General features: G+C 45.0%; 1 protein-coding gene and 2 non-coding genes across 3 annotated transcripts in view; all 3 read right to left on the reverse strand.

Annotated features, from left to right (window-relative positions):
- LOC119162198 (uncharacterized) overlaps positions 1 to 15058 on the reverse strand; it is a 79345-nt gene that overhangs the window by 9766 nt on the left and 54521 nt on the right. The window contains exon 2 of the mRNA XM_075879229.1: positions 8468 to 8548. Within this exon, the coding sequence (XP_075735344.1) occupies positions 8468 to 8536 (69 nt within the window). The 5' untranslated portion in view covers positions 8537 to 8548. The remainder of the gene's footprint in view (positions 1 to 8467; positions 8549 to 15058) is intronic.
- On the reverse strand, positions 58 to 130 carry TRNAT-CGU (transfer RNA threonine (anticodon CGU)). The gene has a single exon. It is a non-coding gene; the product is annotated as a tRNA-Thr (tRNA).
- Positions 514 to 586, reverse strand: TRNAT-CGU (transfer RNA threonine (anticodon CGU)). The gene has a single exon. It is a non-coding gene; the product is annotated as a tRNA-Thr (tRNA).

Below are 15058 nucleotides of genomic sequence, written 5' to 3' on the forward strand. Positions count from 1 at the left end.
TTATTAACATTAATGGAATGTAAATAAGAAGAAAGAAAAGTGGATGAAAAAATTACCAACTGTAAGCAGGAATCGAACCTACGACCTTCGAATTACGCGTTCGATGCTCTAACCACTGAGCTATTACAGCGGCACTCCCTCCATCCACTTTTTTGGGTTTATCTGTGAATTTAGAAGTCGGAGCGACAGTCAGCGCCATCTATAAGCCAAACAACGAGTGTGAAAACACTCTTATGCGCATGTTTGGCGTCACGTAGCACGTGAACTTATTATGAGCGGGCAGCTGATTAATTGTCCCTCTTATACAACCTAAACACACCAAGTCTGCCAGTACGAGACCCTCGTTCAATGAAATAAGGGAAAGAAGTGTATACCTAAGGGCTCGTTTTTCCGTGTTTTTAACACAATAATAATGAGATATAACAGACAGTAATGCCAAGGAATGTACAGGGGAAGTAATTAACATTAATGGAATGTAAATAAGAAGAAAGAAAAGTGGATGAAAAAATTACCAACTGTAAGCAGGAATCGAACCTACGACCTTCGAATTACGCGTTCGATGCTCTAACCACTGAGCTATTACAGCGGCACTCCCTCCATCCACTTTTTTGGGTTTATCTGTGAATTTAGAAGTAGGAGCGACAGTCAGCGCTCCTACTGTCGCTCCTACTTCTAAATTCACAGATAAACCCCAAAAAGTGGATGGAGGGAGTGCCGCTGTAATAGCTCAGTGGTTAGAGTATCGAACGCGTAATTCGAAGGTCGTAGGTTCGATTCCTGCTTACAGTTGGTAATTTTTTCATCCACTTTTCTTTCTTCTTATTTACATTCCATTAATGTTAATAACTTCCCCTGTACATTCCTTGGCATTACTGTCTGTTATATCTCATTATATATATATATATATATATATATATATATATATATATATATATATATATATATTTATTTATAACCGTTACACGTTGCTCCTTCTTCCTGTACTGTAATTTCCAGGGCGCGGGTTCGAATCCCGGCTGCGGCGGCTGCATTTCCGATGGAGGCGGAAATGTTGTAGGCCCGTGTGCTCAGATTTGGGTGCACGTTAAAGAACCCCAGGTGGTCTAAATTTCCGGAGCCCTCCACTACGGCGTCTCTCATAATCATATAGTGGTTTTGGGACGTTAAACCCCACATATCAATCAATACTGTAATTTCGGCGTGTATGAGCAGAATACGTGAGCGACATGCGCACATTATATAGAAGCAAATGCGGAACACGGATCCTATAGCATTGCAAATACGCAAACGTGCTGCTTCAAGAAACGTGAGCCCCTCTCCTCCAAGAAAAAAAAGGAAAGAATAAATAAAAGCCAAGCGAGACAGACTCGACCTGCCTATCGGTAGCTCGCCGGTGGACAGAACACGTACACACTTCCTGCAGCACGCAAGCACTCGTCCTGCTTCTCCCATTCGACCTTGATCGTCATGATCAGTTACCGCATCTTCTTTATTCTTGCATTTGTTTTTTGCTTGCGAGTGTCTGCATTTTTTTTCGTGTGAGTGAGCTTCATTGCTGGCGTCTTCGGGTACCTGCTCGTGACGCCACACCACTCAAGTCGTCTCCTGTAGAGGTATACACGCAAGCGTGCCTCAATGGCATCACTAATAAGCTGCCTAATATTGATTGATCCGTAATGCGATCCTTTCCCCTGAAGGGTACACGCACGATGGATCCAAGTAGTGCTGTTCTGACTTCATACGGTGAACAACGGAGGCGAAGTTTTCGTTTAAAATACTAGGCAGGCACGTACTTCTGACTGTTGCTGACACGCAGAGAATTTCTAACACTAGCTGTACACTTGCATTTCAAGGTCCAAGGAAGGTTTTCTTTGGTTTTGTGCCGTCACTGAATATTAGGAATAGCTCCATTACTTTTGTCCTTTCATTTGGGAAGTTAAATCACAATCAGAAACTCACCCGCAAGAAGAAAGTCACTTTTAAAGATAGTTAGCGAAAGACTATATTATACAGACGTCCGTAATCAGATGGAGACTAGCTGATGATAGTCGTCGGAAATAATCCTTGTATCAGAATGAACATGTAAACATGACGTTATTTACACAACGCGATGCTAATTGCGTGGGCTCGGATTTACGTGAATCCGACCCTGAAAACTTGTTCAAAATGTGCCATTAAATGTAGGCTTTATGCACATGTCTGTAAATTGACACGCATGCAGCACAGTACTCAATTGGTTCCATGCCACCAGGAATGACGAGTAGGACACTTTGTATGGTCAGATGCATAAGTGACCGAGTCTTTGCAGCTGTTTTATGCACGTCGCACGAGGTCGATCCTGTATACCGGCACATTTGCAACTGCGACAGGCCACAGGCGGCGCACAATTTATATACTAGTGACCAATGCTCTTGCTTATTGAGTTCAGAATTGGTGATCTTGAATGGTGCGGTTGTAAACGACGGGGCGAATCGAATACGGAATCCAAGAGAGCCGTCTCGCCATGCGATGAGCCTTGCGTGATTGCGATGGAACAGATAACTGCTGCCTCCACTGTACAGGAGAAAATGCGCAGCGACCTCTGTGGGGCTACTGTAGTGACATACACGAGCGGTAATGCAGACAGTACGCAAAAGGCTTAACGGTCACCGGCCAGCTCGTTCTACTACGCGACGCCTGCATCCGGTAAATTTGACGCGTAGGTGCGTCACGCAGCAGTGCATCGCTACCGCGTTCTCTGCATACAAAGACTACTGTGATATCCATTATACATATATACGTATGCCGCTTGCAAGTGCTCTTAGATGCATGTGATAGGGTGAGAACCATTTCGTTTTAAGCCTTACTTCCGTCACCCAATGCTGGGGTAAGGACGTGCCAAAGGCACTATACGCAGCGCCTAAACGGTGTGAATACCTCTCCTATAAAAACGTCCCTGGTGAGTTAAAAAGGAAGCTTAGCTTGCTTGATGAAAGGGTGGGATGCAATCAATATTCCTATGACATTAACGCGTAGGAGAAAGACGAGAACAAAAAGTTCGTGAATAACAATCCACCTGCCAGCACTACACGTCTTTTTTTTTTTCCTTTGCGCCTAAATTCTCAACGTCAACGAGCGTGACGCGGAAACTGAGCCATGACACGCGATATGTGAATTTACGCTGGGATGACGCACAGCAGCCTACAACAATTAATGATTCAATCGCGACTACTCGCGCGACGTTCTTATTCGTCATCGCTTCCGTTTTGCTTTATACTGCGTTCAAGGTTGCACAATTCTCAGCTCCAGGTCTACATTTTTTTTTGCTTCTTCTTCTATCTCGGTGGCTGCTACGTGACAGACCGACCACACGGAGAACTGCTGCAAAGCATCTGCACGCTCGGTTGCCCAGTTTTGCGAAACTCGTCTCTTCTTTCTCCATTAGGCGGCTTCTGAGACCGCGAAAAATGAAAAAAAGTGCGGACACAGAATATAAAAAAGAGATAAAAAACGAGATGCCGTATGCGTCTCTTTTTACGAGTGAAGGCGGCGTTATGCACATTCACCTCAAGAGGTCGCATTTGCTACGCTTAATTCCGGCAAAAAAAAAAAAAAAGGAAGGGAAGGGGGCTGAAAAGGGTTGCACTTTATTAGTATTTTTATTTTTAATTTTCCAACGTTTTCCTCTCTTCAACGTAATGTCCCCCAGCGCCTCGGCAACAGCGCACGCGCGCCGCCTGCAGAGCCTTCATGTCTCTTTTACTCTTCCGTGTTCAGTCGTTTCCGGCAAAAAAAAAAAAAAAAGTACAGGGAAAGAGCGAAAGAACGAAAGAAAGGAGCAAAATAAAAGTCGAGCGGCGGAAGTTCGCCCCATCTTGTCCTTTTGACACCCCCCCAGAGCTTCGGTGCAGCTCCCTGTGATTATATTTTTAGATGCCATCACTTCGTACTGGGGCATGCATGAGAACGTATCCAGTGCCAGGGCACGGACAGACACGGAGTCATGGCCCCACGAGTCAGACACTCTGGAAATTTACTTGTTTTGTTTTTCACTCTGATGAATATGGCATGAAATGAGAACAAAAAAGTAAAAAAAAAGAAATATATTTGGATGCATCTGGTCGTTTAGGAAGTGTACCGCAATATGAGTTGGACCATTGCCAGAGAATTTCTTAACCAGACGAATAATTTTGGGTGAGTAAGCTACTGCGCCGTGTTGCCGCACTTTTTCAGATGGGGTCCTGTGCTGAAGTACTTCGCCAAGTTTTGCTGTGATATTAGGTGCAAGAGATCGAGAGGAGCAGTGTCCCTTACCAATGTTGAAATACACAGGTACAAATGCGCAAGACGAGCCCAAACTGAATGTGTTAATCCAAGAATAATTTCGAAAGTTTTCACAGAGCTTGCACACTGGCTTCATAAGTACTGCGCAGGATCAGCTTGAGACCTTTCCTGAATATTTTCGGCACTCCCTCGAGAGCTTAACATCTGGTGTCTTCGGTGAATCACTCGTACGTACGCAATGCGTGCGTTGGGTCTGATAGCGCGCATTTTCACTGGCAGTTTCAGAGAACCCGTCAGAGAAGTCGCGATGGCAGTGCAAAACGAAAAAAAAAAAAAACTCCATTACAGAAACAAATCACTCCGTGAGCGTCATTTTTCCTTTATTAGCATTATATATGCATGCCTGTCACCGTGCAACCTAAGCTTTTATGTTAAACTACATTGGAAGCTTCGCAAGAATGTTCGGAAGATGTAATAAGTGATCACCAACGCACCTAAGTTTTAACGTTACTGTTGTCATCATTTCGTAATACTAGCAATGCCGAGAAGAAGTTTTGTTTCCGAAGGATTTGATATGATATGTGGGGTATAATGTCCCAAAAGCACCTTATGATTATGAGAGACGCCTTAGTGGAGGGCCCCCAAATCTGAGCACACGGGCCTACAGCATTTTCGCCTCCATTGAAATAGCAGCCGCCGCAGCCGGAATTCGATCCCATGACACGCGGGTCAGCAGCCGAGTACCTTAGCCACTAGACCACCACGGCGGGGCATCGTTTCCCGAAGGTGTGCGGATGATCAGCAAAGAATCGGTTCCTATACATCTACGTTTTTTTTGTGATAGACTGGCTTAGGTCGTACATGGGGAGACATACTGCATCGAAAGAGCCACTCGTGAAGCAATCGGCGGCCAGGTCTATCAGGTTAACCCCAGCTGTGGCTACACCATCACTTATTTATTCTTCGACGTATCCTCAGCAAGGCAAATAATAAATGGTGATATCACTGCGACATCGGCACCAATGGCACAGGGTCGACCACATGTTGACAGGTGACAGAGACGGGTGAAACCACGTGCTTTACTGCCATTGATTTCAAGTGTTAGAAGTCCTGCATTTGCATTCTTTGCTTTGTGACATTGAGCCTGCACTTTGCCATTTGTTTTCTTCTTTTTTCTTAACGCACGCACATTGTAGGAATTGGTGACATGTTTTTTTTTCTTTTGCTAATACTGAACCACAGAGATAATATTGTGTGTGTCCTCTCTGAGTGTGTGTATTTTTTTATCGCTTGTTTCATCATGAACCTCTACTAACACGGCGAACTGGCAGTCCTCCTAGAAATTATAACTAGGACACCTCTGTGATTATTTCGCTTTAGCACGTTTTCTGTCCCGTGGAAGTGCTAGATAAACTCGTCGCAAGTAAAACTAAACAACTGCGGGACACTACTCTGATACCGGCTCTTGAATTAATGGCTTTCTGCCTTCCTACCCTCAACAAAGCGTACCGTCGAAGAAAAAAAATCGATTACGTTGTACGTAGATCACGTTGCATGTTGTACATACCTGAACTACAAAGTAATTTGAAAGCTTGGCTACATAACTGAATCTTGTGTGCCAACTTTCTTGCGAAGCGCTGACTTTCCATGACCCACATAACCGAAATGACTATGTGGGTCAGTAGAGCTTATGTAAAGGTTTTCTACAAGCCTATAGTTACAGCCCCACGTAAACAATCATGTGAGAATGAACCTATCAAATTGATGATTAAGTACACTACGTACACAGTTCATGGTCTTTCCTTTGATGAACGAATTTCGCCACAAGTTATTTCCCTTTGCATCGACCTTGCTTCCTGGCCATGTGAGATCAACGAGATTTGGATGGTCAAGTATCGTTGAGTAGTACCCGAGTACCCGAGAACAGGAGAAATCTTCCATGCCTCTGGTAATAAAACCTTGTCGCTTCAACCCTGTTGTGCAAATGAGCAGTGGCTCATCCAGTAAGCGTTGCATGCCAGTACCATTTTCTTTGACAAAAAAAAAAAAAAAAAACACACATGCATCTTCTCTTCATTTCCGCCCATAGATATGAAAAAAAGCGGGTCTTGGCTGGCATCTTATTACACATAGTTTGAACCACTCTTCCGAAAAGTGATATTCGGCGTAGTGGTTTTTCATTTCGGTGCTAAGAACTTGTGCGGCTATACCAACACCTGAACTGCTTGGTGAGAAAGCGTCGAGGCTAAGCAAGTCAGAGGCATTACACTTGCTCACGCTCGAAGCTTAAAACTAGTTGCAGTTGTTGCATCCATGGATGAGCCGGATTGTATAGTACACGTAGAACTGAATAAATCACGCGGCTATCAATAAGAGTTCCTAATAACATATCAACAGGTCGTCATATTGAAAAGTGAATATTTGAAAAGTACGTCGCCTAATCGCTAAACTGGACATTGTGATTTCCCAGTGCCATTAACACACAGTGGGGCAGGCCACCTTTGAAGTTTGAGTATTATTAATTTAATGACAGAGTAATGTGACTACCTATGCCAGCTTCAGTAGCAACACAACAGTCTACACATTCACATTGGCTGCACATTGTCGAATACCGTTCTCATAATTTGGCGCAACACATCAGGGAGTAGTTTAATGTTCGCATTTTTTCTCCCCTGGCTGAAGTGGCACTTGCCGCGAAATTCTGAGAAGCTCATGAATTTATGATCCACAATATGTCAACTTTTGGGACATCACCGAACAGAACGTACAAGGTTTTATTGAACACAATTGATTACATACAAGTTGCATGCTTCACCCATTTTGTGACAGGCGACAAACATTCGAATAAATAAATGTAAAACAAGTATTCACGCTGCCTCATCACACTCCTAACCAATAAATTTAAGCCAGAGCATCATATTAAATGACTATTCTGGTAGCGTTCCCGTCACGAGACACTTTATATATAGGGTGGCCAGTTTTTCTATTACGATTTCTTCATCTTTCAGCAACTCCATTGTTACTTTATCCTCACCAACGGCTTTGCCTCTTTGCATTCATTCTAGGGCTTTCCTTATTTCACCTGTCGTTACTGGTAGGATGCCGAATTCCTCTTGGCTATTATTGCTTCTTACGATATCATCCTGGTTGTTTTGGCTTTTGTAAAGTTTTCTGTAGATCTCCGCCACCTCAACTATTCTATCGATATTGATTATGCCAATGCCTTTCTTGTTCATAAATGCATACATCTGATTTTTCCCTATGTACAAGTTTACGGTCGCAACTTTTAGGTTTCTGCCGTTTTTTTACAGCCTGCTCAATTCTCTGCATGTTGTACCTTCTGATGTCAGCCACCTTGCGACTATTGATTAGTTTCGAAAGCTCCACTAGCTTTATATGGTCGGTTGCGATTGAGGCTTACATGGTTTGTCATCTCTTAATCAGATTTTTTGTCTCCTGAGATAGTTCGCCAGTGTCCTGTCTGGTGACTGTACCTCCGACTTCCATTGCACACTCTTTGATGGTACTAGTAAGATTGTCGTTCATTGTGTCGACGCTAACGTCGGTTACTTCGTTTAGAGCCTCGAATCTATTTTGAAGCGAAACTCTGATTTCGTACTTTTCCTCTCGCCACAGCTCATTATTCGGCTGCTTTCGTATTAGTTTATGTCTTTGCTTTTTTAAATATATAGGTGAATACGAGCTATTACCATTCTGTCAGGTGGCATTCTACAGCGCTAAGAAAGAGCAACAGAACTCTACACTTAGAGATAGCGGAGCCGACTAGCATGCAATGACAAATCTCGGTTTGAATGCAGACGCTGGAGCATTCCCCGTCGTATATTTACCTAAAATGCGTGATAAAGTAATCATGGAAGAAAAAGAAGTCTGGGGTGTGGCCTCACTGGCGACCACCTGCCGGTAATTCGCTTTCTCACCAGGGCAGGATTGGCCCCCTGGTGCAGTACTTGGCCACTACCTGCCTTATAGAAGTATACCAATCATTTGCTTACACTTTCTTCTATATATCACCAAAAGAATTCGCGTTCAGAGAATCAAGTCAAATACATAAAAACTGAGAAAAATACTGCTGATTGTGCTGCTTTCTGGGGTGGCTTCGTGGCCGTTGCTGCTGCCTCGACGCGCACACCCAAACCCAAGAACATGTCACAGCACGGGGCAGGCACAAGATACGCGCACTCACCTGCTGATGTGGCAGGGGCCACGTGCAGGCGACCAGAAGGAAGAACAGCAGGCACAATGGTCGGGGCATCGCTTCTCCTCCCTGCACAAGCCGCGCAAAGACCATTGTTACGGCATAGTCATTTTTCTGAGTGCAATAAGCAGCAGCATGCACTTTTCCCTGCATTATACTTGCGTTACTATCCAGAAGAAAACGTTGCCAAGGGGCATTATCATCTAAAACCCGCATGTCCGTAACTCTGCTTTTTAAACTATGACGGGACAGGTCCAACCTAATAAATGTATTTGGCAGGCTTGCCCCTTTCCCTCCCCCTCCTCAATTCCTAATTGAATTTTTTCCATGGGGGGGGGGGGGGGGCAAGGAGGGAGGTGGTTCCTCTGGTCCAACTCGTGTGCGCACGCTTATGTGCGGTAGCTTTCAGCTGACGCCGTGTTACAGTTTGAAATTTTAGAGGACCGAAAAATGCTTTCCTTGGTTTCATCAACTTTTTGATTTAAATAATGAAATTAATTGAGCACCTTGATCACTTTTCTCAGTTTCATCAATTTCAGCAGTTCTTAAGCACACTTTTTTTTATTGTGACTGAATTGTCTTTATGGCATAATATATTGCGTGTATGCTTGTATCAGATGTGCGCCATTGGGCATGGACGAGCTCCATGAATGCACGGAACAAGTGCTGCTGCTAAAGTATTCTAATCACTTATAGTATGAGACGAATGAATAAGCAAGAAATGTTTTTTGAAGTACTCTAATGAAGCGAACGCATTACGTTCTGGTATGATTTCGGATACAAAACGCGTTTTTTCATCAGCTTGTTCACTATTTTCGAAGAAACATGCGTATATTAGGCTACTGTTTCATTTATCCGCAGTGGTCTATACAAGTGTTTGAACCCTTTTTAGATGCCACCTATACTTTTTAATTTTTTTCATGTATCCTGACAGTGGAGTCAGCGAAAAATAATTAAGCGTCTTAGACGCAGTGAAGAGACCTAAAAAAGTATACGCAAGCACACTATCGCGTATATATGCTGCCGAATAAATGGAACATGGTGTCAAATTATCGAAATGTAACCCAAGGACTGTGGCTCATATATTAAATGTTCTGCAGCGATGGCGAATTAATAAGGAAGCTGCATGTATTATAACTTCTAGATGAACATTAGAGCAAACATTCTCCAGCAGCAAAACTCATTTGTGTGGACGATTACATAATACGCGACCTGACTTCACTACGGCATATTACCGCGAGACCACGATCCTTTGCTGCTGTGAAGACTTTGGCTGAAAGAGGACGCCAAGACGTCGTCTGTACAGCCGCCAGCACCTTTAACACGAACGCTCCGCCGCGTGTCCTGCAGCAGTTTGATTGACGCTGACACCACGTATGTTTTGGGTTCTGTTGCCAAGATGCTAACCGTACATGCCAAGACATCATCCAAGCCTAACGAGACATTATCTCGGCAAAAGCGCCCAGCACTTCGCGGCTGGCATCAATAAAACTAGCCCTGGCCACGCATCGAAGTGTTCGTGTTAAAGGTGCTGGTGGCTGTACGCCCATGTCCGAGAGTGCGTGCTTAGAATGGAGGGGCTGTGAACACCCAGTTATACCCCTCTGCCGCTGCAGTGGGGGAGGAGCAGTGGCGTTGCACAATGAATGCCTAAATAAGCGCGGTAGGCATCCCGGATTATTAGGCTTGCAGCCTAATTGCTCGCGCTGTCACTGAGCCGGCACCAGCCAGAGGAGCGGCCCGGGGCCTTGTTGCGGCCGGCACAGCGCGAGGACGTCTCTGAAGATGGGACGCCCGGTGACGCCCCTGGGCGACTGTATGGAGCGACCGCAATTTGCCTTCGCGCATGACTCGGCCACGGGGTCCGAGTGGTCGCTTCTCACGCGCTCCTGACTGGCCGGTCTTTAGGCGCTTAGGGCGCCCGCGGCGGCAGTTAGTCCAATTTTTTTTTTACTGCCATTACCGAGGCGAGACCCGACCAGAACCGGAGAGGGTTGGCGCTATAGTATATAGACTTCAGCTATAACGGGTTGCATGCCTCGAAGCTGAATGTAAGAAATGCCGCTGCTGGAGTTTCCCGCCACCGCCTATGGGCGGAATTATTTGCCACTTAAACTCGCAAAGATATGATTACGCCATTGCAGAGCTTTAGCTTTGCTTCTCCTTACAGGCTTCATCGAAGAATCGGGTCACAAAATGGGCATGAAAATTGAGAAGGGGAAACAGGGGAGAAACGTCAACGTTATGAAAGCCTGCGTAACCCGGTATCACTAGCGGAGTGAAACAGTAACGCCGATGAGCGCTTGCGTTACTGAAAGGTGAAGAATGTTTGCCCGGCCACATAAGAGAGCGACTGGCGCCTGATACCGAATTTTGCTCTCTTCGGTAAGACAAGTGTGACGTGGTCAATGTAAAACGGCGGGAGTTCAAGTGGGCTTCGCCATTGCGACGTGCATACCACATACATAACGGGATTAGTAGAGCCCGTACACTTATTTTTGTTGCGGCTATGGCGTCGAAAAATGACCATGTCCTAGGCCCGCTTTGGAAGCGAGCTTGTTTTAGCCTGCACGCCTTTTGTACAGCCTCATTACACGAAAACGTTCATCATCGTATTTTAATCTCTGATTATTGTTTGCAGACCTCTTTCTGTATGTTTGCTGCGTTGATCTAATACCCATATTTAAAAAAATTTTTGCCTAACGCCTAAAGACCCCATATATTTTGATCGCCGCATTGCGATGTTGTTTACTTCAGTTTTTATGCTTCGCATAACGTACTTCTTTGATCCTTTCACCTACACATGCGTTTATGAGGGCGTAGTTGCAGCTGCCCTCAATCAATGTGGCACGCACTCTCAATGCAAGTGAGTAATAAAGCATTCCTCATGCGCCTACTGCCGATGCAGCTTTCTTTGTGGGATGCGCTGCCAACGTATCTTCGATTTTAACTCTGCCGTCCACTTTCCTGTGTATGCGCAAATCTGATCCTGAGTCTGTTAGCCGGAGTTTCTATAGTGACAATGGTGGCAGGTGTAGAACATAGTAGGTTGCACAAGTACACGACGTACAGAACTCCATGGTAATAGGCATCTTAGGTGCCTACCTGCAGAGGAAAGACTAATTGTCCTCCCGTTGAGCACGACGAAGGAAGCATTACTTTCCAAGTCAAAAATAAAAAAAAATGCTCATTTCCTTAACTACTTGAACCACATTGAGGGAAAAATGTGTAAATGGGTAACGCACTTTAGCAAATGTATTTATTTAATAAAACCCATATTCGGGCCCGCTTCTTGGATTTCTTCGCGCATGCAAAAGCACGGTTGTAAAGAAAAGCAGGTCGTCAGTTGCTGCAAACGAAACGGAGGCTTTTAAAACGTGAATTCATGCGGCAATGTGTGTTGAAGAAATTTATTACCTCGTTTGATGTTTTGTAAACCTTCGCATGGGCGTTTCTCTTCTACAGTTGGTAGCTTCAAAGCACCATTCTTCATAGCAACAAAATTCTCGTCTATTAGCTCGGATATTTGCAGTTCCAAGCTGCTCATTGCGCTGTTCAGAAACAATCTTTTCGCTATCGTGCGTTTTAAAGCTGTCTTCGTCCCGCCGCAGCGACCATCGCCAGGAAAGGAAACTTTAAAAGGTTGGCTCACTGTGGCCCAGTTTCACTCGGGCTTGTAACAAAGGAAACCGATACAGAGCTTTTAATGTTGAATTTACTTCTTGCCCGAGAGTATAGTTGTTCCTGCTACTCTGTGTGGGAGCACGTTATGAAAAATAACCAAAAAAAAAAAAAAACTAAGAGGTACATTAATAAAGTAAGCACAGAAATAATATATCCATGCGCTGCTGCAAATTTGCGTTAGAGATGCCTTCTCAGAGCACGTGTCTTTGGCTGCTTAGATGACGCAATTTTTATGTTGTTAATTGTGAACTACAGCAACAACAAGAACAATTTTACAAGCACGTAGAGTTCCATGCATTGAGTTATGGTTGTGAATGTTGAATTGATATCATGACAGGGAGAACTGCTCATCATCTGGCAATTGAAAAACGTTGCCTTTGGTTCAAGACGCAGTTATCTGCAGGCGCGGCAAAATTTCTGTTGCTTGAGTCGCGCGAAGCGCTTCCTTATGAGCGGCATTTCGAATTGCTTCGCGGGCTGACGACATGGGCGGGCCCTGCGCTTTCGTCGGGCTCGGTGTGTTTTCTCCCTGCAAGGGGACGACTGTCCGTCACGGAGCCGAAGAAAGGGCCGCCGTTGTTAAATAAACGCGGGCGGCGGTTGCCATGTGTGTCAGTAGGCGTGCAGCGCCCAGCGTGAGCTGACCCAGCGCAGAGACCCCATTCTGGCCACGCAAGCAAGCGTGCCGTCGGAGATCCGTCTGCCGCCGCGGTTGGCCGCTCGGCCGTTCACTGAGCCGGATGCCTCGGCGAGCCCTATTTCCACCGGCTGCTCGCGGCCTCCTCGAGTTCCGCTTTGATCGACGTCTTCCGCTGATTGAGACGCGCGTTATTGGAGAAGCGGCGTTCCACTGAGCCACTTTGCTAACTGGGCGCGGGCCGCAAGGACGACGCGGGCCGCGGGGACCTTGCGTGCGCTAGGGTCAAGTTCGACGGGGCGCTCTATTGAATGACAGCCGGCACTCGCGTGCTCCTCGTCCACTGCTCCCGTGTGGGACCACATGTGCACGAGCACGCTCGCTTCTTTCATAGCCCCGCGACCACGCGAATGGTTGTCTTCTACATCACGCACTCATTAGCTTAGCCGCGCAGAAATTGTCGCTATGGGTTGGGAGTGTGACTGTCCTGTAATAATTTTTTTTCTTTACTCCCAAAATGTTGTTTTACAAGTATAATACCGTAGCTTAAACTAGGACAGCATGGAATCCAACGTTAAGGTGAATCCTAGGTCCAAGCATAAACTTTTCTGACATACATACTTAAATAGACGCTTGTAGCTATAAGTAGCTATAATAGTTAACGGTGTCACCGCGGCCACGTTTCTCGGTAAACGTCACACCGACTTTGGAGTCTCGGCCACAACAGATATTCCGCTTTAACGTGCAAACCATATATACCTTGCGTAAACGTCATTGTCCGACACAGTCTAATATAAGAAGCTATATGAACGCACACTCTTTGAAAAGAAACGTGAAGCCATTGAAAACTAACTTCGAAATGTAAGAGTGCAAATCCTTGGGTACATTTATTATTTGGGCAAGTTTATTACCCAAACTTATTATTACTATAGGCCCCGCCACAGTGGTCTAGTGGCTAAGGCACTCGGCTGCTGACCCGCAGGTCGCGGAATCGAATCCCGGCTGTGGCGGCTGCATTTCCAATGGAGGCGGAAATGTTGTAGGCCCGTGTACTCAGATTTGGGTGCACGTTAAAGAACCCCAGGTGGTCGAAATTTTCGGAGCCCTCCACTACGGCGTCTCTCATAATCGAATAGTGGTTTTGGGACGTTAAACCCCACAAATCAATCAATCAAATATTATTACTATTGTGGCTTGTGCCTACTATCCCCCTCACTTCTCTCTTTTTTTTTTGTTGCTGCTGACCAGGAATCATTAGTGCGTTCTGCGTTCTGATTACCTGCGTTGTGCGCGTATGCGTTGGTACGTGCCAGTATAGATGCTACTACCCCGTGCAATGTTGCCGAGGCCCAATTATGTACGGACGCGCACACTGCAACGCATGCAATCAAGGCAGAAGCAGTAGAGCACCATGGTGAGGAAGCGCGTCAATTATACCTAAAGTGCGCTGAACAAGCGCGCAACCGGTATTCGTATCAGACTATTTCGAGTGCATAATGTGCTCACTTATTCTCAAATGGACAAAGAAAGAAAGAAAGAAAGAAAGAAAGAAAGAAAGAAAGAAAGAAAGAAAGAAAGGAAGAAAGAGAGGAAGAAAGCCCCTGCGTCTTATGTTTTGTGTAACATTAAAAAAATTGCCGTGACAGATATTGTAGTTGAAGGTGTTGAGCAGTATGAATCATTCTGAAAAGCGGGTATTATCTGCAACAGAAATAAAAGTATTCTAGTAATCAAGTACAGTCAATTACGCCGTAAACAATCGAGTTATCTCCTCTGACTATAACGAACTTTCTGCACATGTTGGAACCAAGAGAGGTCGCAGGTTACTCCCAAAGTTTATGCACTCTGAACAAACTGAAAGGATGCCATGAGTCACGAGAAAAACATTTCCAATATGTGCCGATGCAACGCATAAGTGCTAAAGTGGCTTCGATACTATGCAGCGCATAAAAGAATCTGTTTTAAAAGAAAAGTGAGCGGACCAAATGCGCGTTTTCAATGCAAGTTTTGGCGACGCACATTTTGAAATTTGAAGTATGCTCACGATTTAAATCGAGCAAATACGCTTCGGCGAACTCACCAGCTGCGATTTACAAGTAGTGATTGCTGAAATCACTGAAAAATGACTGAAGAAAAGTGACATTAGGAATTATTTATTACGTAAAGTATAAATTTCAGTTCATCCCACAAGTAATGTTCACCTTTTGGAGCGACCCTGTTGAAAAAAAGGAGCTAATTAAATGCAGGGTTTTACGTGT

The sequence above is a fragment of the Rhipicephalus microplus genome, chromosome X, assembly GCF_043290135.1.
Source record: "Rhipicephalus microplus isolate Deutch F79 chromosome X, USDA_Rmic, whole genome shotgun sequence".
Classification (NCBI taxonomy): Eukaryota; Metazoa; Arthropoda; class Arachnida; order Ixodida; family Ixodidae; genus Rhipicephalus; species Rhipicephalus microplus.